Below are 15,608 nucleotides of genomic sequence, written 5' to 3' on the forward strand. Positions count from 1 at the left end.
AAAAAAAATTAAACAATAAACATGTTGTATTTAATAAAGAACAACCCGAGGCACATTTTGTAGAAAGCTTTGAGGGCAGCGTCTGTGTATGAACTGAACAGGAGTCATTAGGAATCTAGAATGATTTTTGATATACTGCAAGTAAGAGTACAAATTTACAATCAGTACCAAACTTCTGAAGCTGTTTATGTTCTGCAGCTTCTCCCCCATGTTACACATTTCACTGAGTTTTTATTATCTGGAGCGTTTCTGTATTTATGAAAGGTAACTACTGCTTATATTTGCTATATAGTTTGAATAGCCTGTTTCCTTGTGGAAAAACTGGTTTGTGACATTTTGTTTAACCTTGGAATTAAATTAATTAAAAAAATGTTAATAGGAAAAGTGATGGTGGAAGGACATTAATGCAGTTTTGCAAACTTAATGTGCCCCCATGGGGACAAAACATCTAGGTAGTTAATATAGTGAAACTGGACTGAGAGGTAAGAGAAGGTAGAGTACCAATTTTCCATACAGTTTTTTTTAACTTTGCTTGAAGAATTGTCAAGTATTAGGAAATCTTGCAGTTTTTTTTTTTTTTTCTAAATTTGTTTTTTATTAACTTTTTCAAAAAAACATACAAAAGTACAGAAGAAAACAAAAGAAAGTCTTACAATTGTCTACCTAGGGTAGTCAAAGGTTACATATTAGGTACAACAAAGCGATATGCATGCATTTGCTTCATGAAGAGCAATACAACCATGCCTAAGTCACTGCTTGGAATGAGTGAGTAGCAGTGTCAGGCAACTCAAGCCAAGGACCCCATATCTTTAGGAATTTTTCCGGACACCCTCTAGCTAAATACAGTGCCTTCTGCAGGGGGAGAATTTTGTTTATTAATCGTTTCCATCGACTTAAAGAGGGGGGGCAAGTATCCTTCCAGGTCAGCAAAATGGCTTTCTTAGCATAATAGAGTAGTTGCAAATAAATTAATCTCTGGCACCGGGGGAAAGTAAGTGGTTCAGTGTGACCCATTAGACATAGCTCCGGGGAGCGAATATTCAGTAAGTCAAAACTAGATTGAATATAATCTAGTACTGTCCCCCAGTAACCTTGTATACTAGGGCATTCCCAGAACACATGGAAGAGAGTACCAACCTCTTCCCCACATTTGTAGCAGGTGTCTGGTGTTCCCGGGTAAATCTTGGCAAGACGTTGGGGGGGTAAGATACACCCTGTTGAAAAATTTTATCTGTATCAGTCTATCCCTATTTGAAATGAAAAGTTCTGGAATCTGCTCTATGACACCCTTCCAAGCCTCCTCATCCATAGCTGGGATAACTACTTCCCATTTTAGGCATAAACGTTCCACATGTAAGCCCGAGGAATTCTGTAAAATAGCATAAATCCATGATATGGATTTTTGGAACCCGGGCTGCCGGAGATATCTTTCAAGCGTGCATTGGTTTAAGTCTAAGGGACAGACCCGAAACTGGACCTGAAAGGCATGGCTCAGTTGCAGATAGCGAAATATCATATTAGTTGGTAGCTGATGCTCTGTTTTCAAGGTCTGGAAGGGTTTAAGCTGCCCTCTCTCTACAATATGGGTTAAGTATTTGATTCCCATAGACGCCCAAAGCCCAGAATCGGCAAGCCCCTTAAAATGTTGAAGTTTGGAGTTCTCCCATAAGGGGGTACCAGGCGACCAGGTGTCTTGGCGTGGGTACATGCGCTTAATATATAGATTAAAATTTTTTATCACTGGGGTCATAGATGAAGTATGGGGAAAAGCGGAGTTCTCTCCTCTGTACAAATGATTTGCCAGAGCCTCAAGTGAGGTGGCACACGCCGCTTCCGCCAAAAGGGCATGATTATTCATATCCACCGTCAGCCACCAGTGAGCATAAACCAGTTGTGAGGCGTGGTAATAAAGTAAAAAGTTTGGCAATGCCAGGCCTCCCCCTGATGTAGGGGACTGTAGGGCTGCCAGGCTGATGCGGGGGGCTCGATTCTCCCAAAGAAAGGAGCTGGTTATTTTATCCAGTTGTTTGAACCAGCTTTGGGGTATATATGTTGGGGCATTATGTAACATATATAAGAACTTAGGCAGGAATATCATTTTGACAAGGTTCGCCCTTCCCACTAGGGAGAGAGGAAGGTTGGCCCAGGTGGTAGTTTTAAATCTTGCAGTTTTAATTTAAATTATGGTGTGTTATATCAGAAATAGCTCTTTGCTGTGGGGAATAGGTTGCAGATACCATTTTATTCTTTGTCTCTTTCCTCTTGCTATTTTGCACATTTTTGCCAATTATATGCTTTTACCATATTAACGGAACTGGCTTGGTCCAAAGAGTATTTCAAATTGCTCAGTACATTGTGTGCAACCAGAATATGATCTGCCTTTGGAGGATAAAAGATTACTGCAATGTAGCAAATTTTAGGGCAATGCTTTATGTGTTCTAACAGTTTTGATAATTAAGCTGAAATTGTCCTTCGGGTTGTTTAGTCTTCAGGTCTCAATGCCGATTTGTGCATTTAAACCGACTCCTGACTTGGCCCACCTGTCCAAGCGCCAGCAGGCTTCGTGACATCGAAGAGATCCGAAGACTATGCGAAGATCCGGGAAAGATGACGACTGGGAGTTTCGCTGCACTTCTCTGCATTTAAGGATCAGATTTTTTAAAAGAAATTTTTTTTTCAACACTAAATTTATCTAGGTTATGGGAAGCTTTCACTTAAATACACTTTTGGAGATAGTACTTCACAAAGGGTATAGTTTTCCTTTAATGTCACAGCATTATATACAGCTGTGTTACGAATAATAGTATTCCGACATCACTAACCTGATCAATCACTGGTTTTGGTAGAAATTATGTTTCTACATGGCAAATAATTGTATTACATCCATGCAGCTGATTCTGTGTAATTAAATCATTAATTGAGGCTTTTTCAAAATAATAATAACTTGTTCCAAATAATAGAAGTGTGGAGTTTAATTAGTGGAGTCATTCATTCGGTGAAAAAACCAGGTGTCAATTACGGCCCTTATTTATGGAAGAAAGGCAGCAAATGTTGTGCATGTGCATTTCTCTCTGAAATTCTAAGTAAAATGGGTCGTACCAGACATTGTTCAGAGAAGCATACTTTGATTAAAAAGCTCATTGGAGAGGGGAAAACATATAAGTGCAATTTCAATACATCAAAAAACTTGAAGAGGTCATGGTGCCTTATGTGATCCCAAACACACCAGTAAACGAGCAACATCTTGGTTCCAGTTCAACAAGAATGACGTTATGGAGTGACCAGCCCAATGCCCAATCCCCAGACCTTAATCCAATAGAAACTTGTGGGGTGACACCAAAAATGCTGTTTTTGAGGCAAAATCAATAAATGCAGAAGAATTGTGGAATGTAACAGGTGCCATAAGTTGGTTGACTCCATGTAACACAGATGTGCAGCAGTTCTCAGAAACACTGGTTATACAACTAAATATTAGTTCAGTGATTCAAAGGAAAGAAAAATCTTGAAACATTTTTCAGTTTATACAGTGAATATTTGAGTTTGGAAAGATTGCAGACACTGCTATTTTTTTTTGAAACAGCCGAATATTCCCTTTTTTAATTGCAACATGCCATTTTACCTTTATAAACCATGCCATCACTGTTAGCAGCCCCTGGTTGCCAACTATAAATAAGGATTTGTGAGTGACTTTAGACTGGAGAAAAAATGTGAACAGTATCTTAGCCTACTGGGTCTTTGCCATCAGAATTTTGCTCCACCTCCAAACAGATCATCAAGCTGCACTGCTTATAGCTGTTGGGCAAAGACACAGGTTAGCAAGCAGGGGCCTGGGGGAGGCAGGGTGAACCTATTCCAAGAATATCTAGTCCAGCAAATAGGTTGTTGTCCCAAATTTCAGCAGGATTCTCATTCAAGACAGACTTTCTGGTCTATCTAAAAGTGCAAAAGGGCATTTCCCTCAAATCTCCCCTTAGCTGGCTTTCAGCCTGTGCCCCTGTCTGACACTGCTCCAAGCCAAACAGTTTGGGAACCACTGCTTTATAGCGAACAATTACATTTAAATTAACTTTAAATATGCTGTATGCACTGATGCACTAAGGGGTTGATTTATCAAGGTTTAAATTTGATTTTTTGCCAAATTGTTTTGCACAAAAACTTGCAAATTCGAATTATACCTAACTAATCTTATTTTTGATTAAAAAGCCCATAAGATAAATTATTTATGGGTCGTATACAGCCAAACGTGCAGCATGCAAAGTGCAATTTCAAATGCAAGTCACCAAGGTTTTTACCCACAATGCAGAAATTTCCCCAATCCCAGCATAACTGAGGGCACAAAGGAAAGACGCTCCAGATGAAACTGCATAAGATACAAATAACATCTGTTCTTTATGCACAAATACACATCTACTGGTGAAGGCCACTCAAGAAACTACCTTCATCTTTGAAGTGGCAGATGCTCCAGGGTTCCCAGCTTCAGTATTCTCTTTTGAGCAGTTTGCAAAGAATGCTGAACGGATGAAACTCCACTGGAAGTTGGACAAAAGCACCTTTAATGGTGTTGATTTGTGCAACAACTGCACTTGTGACTAAATTATTTATTATATCTGACATAACTCCAAGTTGGAATTTAAACAGTGACGTTGTTGCCAGTGGCATGGCTACACTAGTAACCAGGCAGTGGTTTTAATAACCTTGCTCACCCTAGCAACTAAAACCACAGAAAAAGACCACATACATGGTTATTTTGGTTTGCTTACTATAATATGGTATGCGATTTTAATCACTTACCTGGCACCCCTTGCCGGTGCTTCTATAAGCAAAAAACTGCACTGGCCCATGGTACATTTCAGTGAACACCAATTAGCAATCCTCTTCCTGCTTCTTTGTGCTGGGTGCATATGCGCAATAGAATGAAAAGCTGCACATGCGCAGGCCAGGGCCATTGAAGAACAAACAAGATGATTACTCTGTAAATTATTATTATCACTGAGGGTGGCTAACATTTGGTGATTTGATTTTTACTTCAAATCTGAGGTTCCCAAACTTTGCTTCTGGGTTTCTATAAGCTCTAAACCAGTGCACGGGAAGGGCAGATTGAATGCCAAGTCTAACAAAATGAGGGGTTATCGTTAACCTACTTGTCTAGAAACATTGATGAATGTGGTCCCCTATCTAAGTCCTTTTTCCCCTATACTTGTTACATGTGGGGAGAAAAGATCCATTCAGTTATTTTCTACTGGGAAGCATTTCAGCATAGAAAATACATTAAAAATGTATTTAAAGTAAAACTATACCCCTCAAACAATGTAGGTGTCTATAAAGATATATTGCATAAAACAGCTCATGTGTAAAACCCTGCTTCATGTAAATAAACCATCTTCATAATAATATACTTTTTTTGTAGTATGTGCCATTGGGTAATCATAAACAGAAAATTGCCATTTTAAAAAATAAGGACAGCCCCCTGGGATCGTATGATTCACGGTGCACACAAACTATACATGTTAGGTCATCTGAGCCAATTAACAAACAGAATTGTGTCTTTTGCTTCCACACTTCTTTCTGTTACAGTTGTAGTATTTCTGGTCAGGTGATCTCTGAGGCAGCATAGAGACCATCACAAAATGGTGGTTCAAGGCAAGAGATGTAAAAGGTCAATATTTACTTAAATATATATTTCAGTTTGATAAGATTCTTTAATTATGCCACTTAATTTGATATAAATCTGTTGCTCAAGTATTAATTTTGGGGGTATAGTTTTCCTTTAAGTACTTTCACATGCATGGGATATCAATGTGCTCAGCAGAAACAATTTAGATACTTTTTTTTTTTCAATTATACACAATGGAAATTTGGGGAATTTCGCTCAAATCTTAAAATGCTAATAAGTGTAAAGGTATGGATTTCTATTGATGCGGATTTTGAAAGACACACGCCAAAGAAAATTGGATTTGGTATCTACCTTATTGTAATAATTTATAACTTACCTCTGTATTTCTCATCACTTTTACTCACCAGTGGCTCTTGAGTAACATGTTGCTCACCAATCCCTTGGATGTTGCTCCCAGAGGCCTCAAAGTAGGTGTTTATTTAAAGTCCTGGTTTGGAGGCAAGTTTTAGTTGCATAAAAACCAAGAGTACTGCGTATTACTACCAATAGTCAACCACAGCCTGTAATTGTCACCACTAAAATGTTCATCTTAGAATTCATAAGCACACTGATATCCCATGCATGTGGATACAGATGTCAGCATTTTCTATCTGTGGGGGAGGTTTGACCTTCTGACCCCATCCTTATTGTGTCTAATTAGATTCCTTATGTACATTTATAACCATACTCATAATAGGGTTTTCTCACAAGACATCTTAAAAAATGTATGGTGTTTTCATTTTATCTTAATGTTGAATGTTATTGCATAAATTGTAAATATTTATATTATATATTTGTATGTTCCCTGTCTGTTCTGTCAAAGCATTATTTTAATGTGAAATACTGCATATAGTAGTATAAAGTAGTACAGGTACAACACAAATAAAAATGCATATGTTTCCCCTATACGTTGTCAGGCCTTAGTCATGCACACTATAGGCAATACTCTGATACTTAACTACCCAAGTAAAACTACATAAAGGCTGTTTATATATACAGCATATCTCCCTTTTATTGTAACTGTGTTATGTACCCTCATGTCATTTCTGTAAACACAGCAATGTAAAACAATATATTGTTTGTGTTACTAGATGTGGGCTACATAGCATGTTACTACCAGCTCCATAGTGTCTGTACTTTTGGCTTTGCGTTGCACCAAAGGAAGAAAGATTCATAAAGCAAAAGTTTTAAATCAATTGGCTTGAAAATTTTACTGAGGTGGCTTGGGTTGTCTTGCCAATCCACTCTTTGAATACAAGTAGAAAATGTAGGAATTACTTGAAGGCACATATTCTAAATAAAACTGTATACATACACACATATATATATATTACAGACTCATAAATATGCTCAAGAGAACCCATGCGGGAAAACGCAGGATTAGTAGCACACGTCAAAATAACTTACTGCAAAACACGACTGTCCATCATACTGGACACTGGGAAGTGATCTGCTAGGGATAACCTGACATTCGGAGGTGGGAGATAGGAGAGAAGCAGCAGCTCCTCTAAACCCCTTAACTGCCAGAGGTGCTGGCTCAATGCTGCACACTACTCTAGTAGTGAAGGGGTTAAAATACCTGAGATATAGTTCAGCAACATACAGAAAAGACATAAAATAAGAACTGCTGAGCCCAGCGTTAAAGCACACAATTTTTAAGGGTATGAAATAAAAACTGCAAGGCACTAAATAGTGGACATTGCATATTTAAGACAAACTGTGCCAGCAAATTGCACAAGATATTTGCATTGCACTGTAGGCCAATGCTGCCTACAATGGCAGAAAAAGAGTCTGTAAATGGTAGGGTGTTGACAGTTAACAGGGAAGGGTGGGACAATTCTAATACCATTGCAGACTCTAATCTTTGGCCAATTTTATTTAATTTTAAAACTCTGTACAATGCTATATTACACAGTGCTGACTCAATATTTCATCTACTTGTAAAAAGTTATAAAGGAGGTGGCATTTCATTTTAGATAATTTATTGCACATTTATCAAGAGCTTTCATATGGCAGTAAGTGAAGGTCGCACTATATAGTGGGGGGGTGACTGCTGAGAGCTGTTTACTAGTGAGCAATGGACCAGCAAGCATAGATTCAGAATACGCATCAATACTGAAACACTTAGAAGGTGGTTGACTGACAAATGAAATCTTATAAGACGGATTTTGCAATGTGCAATTACAGTATTCACTCATGGGTTGGATGTAATTTGCAGAGAACTGTTTGTCTCAGTCACAATGGTTTCATCTCTCTATACTCAGACCTAAGTCTGCCATTTTTCACAGTTTCTATATTCCCTTTTCAAATCTATCTTAAGGCATTCACAAGTACGCAGCACATATCAAGACATTTTTTCTTATTAACGGTTCATAAAAAGAAAAAGCACGAGACCAAGGAAAATAAAGATGGAGAGCTGGGTAGCGAAATATAAAAACACCATCCCTGCATTTTTTTAATAGTGGACTCATTCTCTGAAATGAATGGCATTCTTGTTTGCAAATTAAAAGTCACGTTGAATCAAAATGAGCAAATAAAAGGGATGTGCTCCTGTGGGACGGAAAAAACGAATGTTCTGAAAAACAGTTTTCCAGTAAATAAATTACTACTTGCAATGGCCTGCATTTCATTGTACGTGTTACTAAGCCTAAATAAGTATTAAAATTATTTTCCCCGATTGCTTAAAACCTACCGTTGATGCCACCGGAGATTAGGTGTTTTTCACATAAAATATCAGAAGGTAAAATACATGTCTGGAAACAAAAAAAGAGATGGGATCGCTACTTTGCAGGGCTCTGGGGCCAAATGAACAGAAAGCATGGCATTGAAATCTGCTTCTGGAAATATTTCTACATGTGTGCTGAATAAACATATAACTGTTAGAATTGTCACTGATAGTTTGGTTTTAGATTTCAATGGATGCTTAGAATAACACCTGTTTCACACTTCTGTAATTTGTACTCCATGCTTATCTCATCGTGCTGATATCTCCTTGTCTGCAGCTTCCACATATACTGGATTTTAAAAAAAATATTTTCTTTGGCATTACGTCAAAAGAAAGAGTGGCTGCTACAGTTTCAGCACACACACACAAATATATATATATATATATATATATATATATAGATATATATATAGATACATATGCATACATACATACATATACACACATACCCTGAGCAGACACCCAGGCCCTTCCCTACCACAGTCTGATGGGCAGGGCAGGACAGGAGGAAGGCAATTAGTGCAAAGATTAGCATAGGATAAATAACTTTTTTTTTTTTTTTATAACTATATAAAATAAAAATTCAAACTGAACTCTCCCTCCCACCTCCACAAATGTTACCACCAACTCACATAACTATAGCTCCACAAGAACCTGTGGGCCAATGATTTAATAATGCTCTGTGGAGGAGGGGATAAAGTGCTGAGCGCTGTGAGGAGTCACCCCCAGAAACATGTTTCCAGGAAATAGGGTGGGAGGAATGAACCAAAAACAAGCACTAGGGAAGATGGTGGCCCTCAAATCCTTATCAGTTAAAAACAGACAGCCCTCCACTGAACAGGACATGGGCACTCAGATCCACAGACAATTTTGAACACAACAAATGAGCTAAATGCTGGAAGCATGGCCCCAAGCTGTGGTGCGTCATCTAGTAAGGAGTGTGGAGTAACGGATGTGTTGTTACATAGAGTTGTTGTCAGAATGAGTATGTATTTCACTGTGGGGTATTCTGAGTGTCCCCCAAGCAGAACAGCTCTAGCAGATGAACTTCCCCTTTAGTTCTTACAGGTGAATCCTGCTATTATTTTATACCTGCAAAGCACATAATACATCCATAAAGTTTCTGCAGGACCCACTTGATACAGTGGGGGGCTCTAGTAGCAGCACTGGAACAGAGCTGCTGGTCTGAGGTCAGTTGAAGGTAGGTCGATTTTCAGCCTGTTCCCCAGAAGCTATTATGTTCTCCCCCAAATTGAATAACACTCTGACGGTCTGAAGGAGGATCTGGAGCTTTCAGTTTCTGAATCATTTCTTCTATGATCTCTTTTACATTGAAGTGCTGGTTGGGGTGACTTCCAATGGGAGAAAGAATGTCTCCCATACTGTCAGAGTAAGAAGTTCCACCCAGATGTTCCTGTATACTAGGATGTGGTGGACTGTATGTTAGATCCAAAATGCCAGAATTTATCAAGGGTGGTGGTGTCATGAAAGAGAGGTCCAAAGGAGGTTTCGGACGGGCCTCTTCATGTTTTTTTCTAACATTCAAATCCATTTGCTTTAACTCCTCATGCACTTTGAACACACAGCTTTCTGGAATCTTAATGCCTAAATGAAAAAGAAATGTCAACTAAGGGCAACTAGTGACATTAAATAACTGTGCAGATTAGTATTAGCCCTAAATATATCTTCCACAAGTCACGTCAAATCAAGTTTATTTTACTGTTTCAAAAATGTGGGAGTACATGGTTAAAATTAATAATGGTGGTGGTGGGGTATAAAATAATGATGGTTGAGAAGGAAGCAATGGTCAGACACATTTTTAAATGACGTATGCTTACCAACTTGCTTGTGTTTGTCTTTGGTTTTCAGTCGTACTATCTGCAGGTAGCTGCTACTGGTAATATCAGAGATCACTGAAGCCATGCGACTCCAAACACGAAGGAGAGAGCCACATAGCATATAATAATGCCGCAGACGAAGCCCTTGCACACACTCTTTTCCTTGTTGTACCACTTTACAATTACCATTCCTACATTAGAAAAGAAAGAAAAGAATATGTGAAGATTTTCTATATGCAAATTGGGTATTAGCATTAGCTGTGGCACAGGAACATAAGGAATTATTTTGGAGGAAAAGGCAATAGGGAATTATCTTGGAGGAAAAGGCAATAGTGGATGTTATAATATAAATTATGTATAATTTTTTTTTTTTCTTCAAAATATTATTTTCATGAAAGAGAAAACAAATGTACACAGACATGGTATCAAGACTGCGAGTACTGGGGTCATCCCAGCTGGCAGGGTGGGAATGCAAAAATAATGTTCAGTATTGCCTTGAACCATTTAACAATAACAATAAACAATGAACATTAATATCACAGCCTATGAGTTTACTGTCATTTGTACAGTGCATTGATGTATACCCTGAGATTAGAAATGGGAGAGGTTTCGAGGTGGGTAAGAGGTGGGAACATAAGTAAGAGAAGCCTATAATAAAAATAAAGCAATACACTTTGTGTCTTCCATAGTTTTGAATAGGTGAGGATTCATCACCTGGGTATAACATTCCTATAGGCCATCCATGGGGTCCAAACTTTGTTAAAATGTTTTTGGGAGTTTGTTTTAAAACTGGTCATGTTTTCCAGGACTAATACATTATCTAATTTGAATTTTACCTTTTGAAAGTCCAATACTGGTGATTTCCAAGAGGATGCAATAACCTGTTTCGCTGCAGAGAAGATATGTGTAATCAATTTTCTGAGATGTTTATTACCACCTGATATCCTTTTGTGTATTAAAGCTTCCGCTGGATTTTTCAGGAGTGTCAATCCTGTGACACTTGAGATTAGCGTATAGACCCGGATCCAAAATCGGACAGTTTTTGGACATTCCCACCAAACATGTAGAAAGCTACCCTGCTGGCCACAATTTCTGAAGCATAATGGGGAGCTTGTTGGGTACCATTTTGCCAGTATGTAGGGAACTAGGTACCATTCGTGTAGAATTTTTTGAGATGTTTCTTGAATTGCAATATTAACTGAGCAGTGTATTGTGTCCTTAAGAATATCAGACCATTGGTCCTCTTCCATATAGATCCGTAGGTCCTTTTCCCAAAGTGCCACAAATCTCAGTGACTTTAACGGTGACAAATGGTTTAACTGGTCATATAAGATTGAAATCGTCCTTCTTTGAGGGATGTCTTGGAAGCACATTCTTTCAAAAATTGTTGGATTTGAGAATTTTTTCTCTTTCCATTGAGAATGTATGTAATGGCGTATTTGGTGATATCTTAAAATTTCCTGTTGAGGAATATTGTATTTCTATTGGAGTTGCTCCCATGTTAGGAGATGTTGACTTTTAGTCAAAGAATAAATATTGCATAAGCCATTGTCAGACCACCATTGAAATTACCTTTTCTTTAACCCTGGGGGGAAATTGTTTGCCTCAAAACCAGCGACAATGTGAAGGTAGTGAATTCCAAATTTTTAATGAGTGTAGGATGATGGGGTTAGAGATCAATTTTCCAGACTGTGCTCTGGACCACAATAGGTTTCGTATTGCACCTTCACGGAGTGTATCTTGTTCTATTAGTACCCAAGCCGGGGCATCGGTTGCATGATGCCAGTTTATCATCAGGCTTAATTGTGCTGCAGTGAAGTACTTTTTTAGGTTAGGAATTCCGATACCACCTTTACTTCTATTTCTGGTGGCTGTTGGAAAATTTATGCAAGCTGTTTTCCCGTCCCATACAAATTTATTAATCACCTTTTGTAGGGAGGTCAGCATTCCTGTAGGTGGTGAGACCGGAAGTGTCCGGAACAGGTACAGTAAATGAGGGAGTACAGACATTTTGATAGCGGAAATTCGTCCAAGCCAAGACAACTTAAGATTACTCCAAGAGGTGATCATCCTTATTATTTTTTGAGAAGTTTTGTTGTAGTTTATTGGTGATAAGGTGTTGTGGTCGTGGTGTATATGGACCCCCAAGTATTTTTTGCTATGCGGTTGCCATTGTACCTGAAAGTTGATTTCCAACAGCTTAGCAATTTGTTTGGGTATATTGATGTTAAAGGAGAAGGAAACCCCCAGGGCGCTAAACCCCTCCCCCCTTCCCCTGTGCTGCCCCCCCTCCCTCCTCCCCCCTGGCCTACCTGTCCCCCTGGGCAAATGCCCCTAACTTTTTACTCACCCCTCTGCGCAGGTCCTGTCCACGGAGTACGCAGTCGCCATCTTCTCCCACGCGCGTCTTCTTCCTGCTCTGATCGGCGTTTTCTGGCGCATGCGCAGTAGGAACAGGTACCGGTACGGCTCTACTGCGCATGCTCCGAATGTCACGAAGTTTTCCGATTTCACTTCGTGACATTCGGCGCATGCGCAGTAGAGCCGTACCGGTACCTGTTCCTACTGCGCATGCGCCAGAAAACGCCGATCAGAGCAGGAAGAAGACGCGCGTGGGAGAAGATGGCGACTGCGTACTCCGTGGACAGGACCTGCGCAGAGGGGTGAGTAAAAAGTTAGGGGCATTTGCCCAGGGGGACAGGTAGGCCAGGGGGGAGGAGGGAGGGGGGGCAGCACAGGGGAGGGGGGGAGGGGTTTAGCGCCCTGGGGGTTTCCTTCTCCTTTAAGGGCTTCCGTTTTTGATGCATTTATTTTGAATCCTGAAACATTTCCGAAATTTTGTAGTTCGTCATATAAAAAAGGAAGGGATGACATAGGTTTTGAGATTGTGAGCATGATGTCGTCAGCATCTAAAAAATTTTTATAGTCCACATTACCCACCTCGATACCTGTTATTTTATGGTGTTCTCTAATTGCTATAGCCAAAGGTTCGATCGCTAGGGCAAACAACATGGGGGACAAAGGGCACCCCTGTCGTGTACCCCTCTCGATGGAGAATTTGGGGGATTGAAATCCCATGTGGTGCACGGACGCCATGGGCTTCTCATATAAGGCTGTAATCACATTAAGAAAGTGCACTGGAAATCCACAGCTGGATAGTGTGTTTTATGCAGATATGTCCAGGATACTGTGTCAAAAGCTTTTTCCAAATCTAATGACAACATAGAGGAAATATGTTTCTTTTGCATAACTTATCAGGTTCATTATTCTGCGTATGTTATCTGGGACTTGTCTTCCTGGAATGAAACCTGATTGATGCCTATGTATTAACTCCCTTTAAAAATGGTTCAATCATTGCAAGCTTTCGGAGCACCAAGGCTCCTTCATAAGGCAAAATACAAAGGAAAGCTGGAAAGGCACAGCATATATACCGTTAGATCATTGAAAAGTATACATGGGCAATAAATTAGGAAGTTACAAATAGAGATAACTTGCAGAGATAATAAAATGAATAAGGGTGGGTTGTAAATAGTCTAGGAGTCTGGATTCAGTCAGGTCACATAGTGTGACATAAAGCCTGAAGCTAAACGAAGGCCCTGTCTTAATGTATTAAATAACTCCATACATTTGAATTCATAGATCTTCCTTTCCCATTCAGTTTTAAAGTTCCCTTTTCAATTGCAGAAGTGTTGCCCCACTGGTGTATCACATGGTTTTGTCTTGATCTTATGTCTGTGATGGTTCATCCATGCTTAGTTTTTGTGCTGTTTCTCCAAATGTATATGTCTTCTGTAGAGCACCTAGTACAGTGATCCCCAACCAGTAGCTCGTGAGCAACATGTTGCTCACCAACCCCTTGGATGTTGCTCCCAGTGGCCTAAAACCAGGAGCTTATTTTTGAATTCCAGGCTTGGAGGCAAGGTTTGGTTGTATAAAAACCAGGTGTACTGCCAAACAGAGCCTCAATGTAGGTTGACAATCCACAATGGGGCTGCCAAATGGCCAATCACAGCACTTATATGGCACCTCTAGAACATTTTTCATGCTAGCGTTGCTCCCCAACTCCATTTACTTCTGAATGTTGCTCACGGGTTCAAAAGGTTGGGGATCCCTGACCTAGTACATGTAATCATGTATACCACATGGGATGAAGCACACAAATAGTAGTCCCGAATGGTGTAGACTTTTTGTCTATTTGGTACAGGAACTTGATCTTTGCACAGGATGTATTTGCAGGTTTCACATCTGCTGCTGTTGCAGGGAAAAGTACCTACTTTAGTTGTTTTAGGAAGAGCACTTCTGACAATCATTTTCCTCTATAAAACGAGAGGTAGTTCCTGGAATATCTCCTTTAGTCTGGTATGTGTATGGAGCATGGGTTGCCAGTCTCTGGCTCTTTTTCTAATAATGTTTAGTTGTGGATTGTAAGTAACGACAATAGGTACCCTGTTGTTTTATGTCTTTTCTTTCTATTCCAAGAGTGTGTCTCTGGGTGTTTGAGTTGCTCTGTGGATTTGATCATCAATAACCTATGGATGGTATCCCTGATTACAAAAGTTTTCCGTAAAGAAGGGATAGGTTTATTTCCGTCATCAAGGTTTGAGCAAATCTGGTTGTATCTCAGAGTCTGGCTTATGTGAAGAGGATGAAAACTGTCCCACCTAAGATATGCAGGATGCCTGTTGGTTTTTGGTAAGCATTTTTGTATGGTTCCATTTTTGATGTAGATGGTGGTATCCAGGAAATTGATGTGTGAATAAGAATGGTTAAGGGTAAGGTTGATAATGGGGTGGAACTGGTTAAATCTTTGATGGAATGCCAATAGTTTTTTATAATGGTGTACACATATGATTAGTATGTCATCTATATACCTTAAATAGGTTAAGGGCCTGGTGTTGCAAGAAGCCAGGAAATTTCCCTCTAACTGGGCCATAAACTGGTATACCAAGGTGCCATTTTGCTTCCTATAGCACTTACCATCAGTTGGCGGTATATGGCATCTCCTAATTAGAAGTAGTTGTGTGTTAGCATAAATCTGATCAGTTGTACAATTGGCACTGTAGGCATTTGAAGTTTCTCAAGGAAGTATTGGCAGGCTGCAAAACCATCTTCATGTGGGATGTTGGTATACAGAGACTCCATATTCAGGGTAGGTATATAGGTATCACTTTTACTTTATACTTTTTGTATTTGTTTTTTATTTATTATTTTTGTTACTGGCAAATACGACACCACAGTTTTTGTTTTGTGCATAAAATAAATACAAACAGATGGCTATTTAAAGAACAGGAAAATGGCACACAATGAGCATGATACATTCCCTTCAAGGAATGCAAAATAAATAGGTAAGGAAAAACACCTTAGAGATAGATTAAGTCTGGAAATAATTAGT

The 15,608-nt window shown here is 39.3% G+C and overlaps 1 protein-coding gene across 4 annotated transcripts in view; it reads right to left on the minus strand.

The window, feature by feature from the left end:
* Positions 1-6,838: 6,838 nt before the first annotated feature.
* sbno2.S (strawberry notch homolog 2 S homeolog) overlaps positions 6,839-15,608 on the minus strand; it is a 62,705-nt gene continuing 53,935 nt past the window's right edge. For all 4 annotated transcript variants that reach the window (XM_041579909.1, XM_018243610.2, XM_018243611.2 and 1 more), the window contains 2 exons: positions 10,217-10,407; positions 6,839-9,983 (listed from right to left, as the gene is read on the minus strand). In XM_041579909.1, coding sequence (XP_041435843.1) covers positions 9,592-9,983; positions 10,217-10,407 — 583 coding nt within the window. In that variant the 3' untranslated portion in view covers positions 6,839-9,591. The remainder of the gene's footprint in view (positions 9,984-10,216; positions 10,408-15,608) is intronic.

This window comes from Xenopus laevis, chromosome 1S (genome assembly GCF_017654675.1).
Source record: "Xenopus laevis strain J_2021 chromosome 1S, Xenopus_laevis_v10.1, whole genome shotgun sequence".
NCBI lineage: Eukaryota > Metazoa > Chordata > Amphibia > Anura > Pipidae > Xenopus > Xenopus laevis.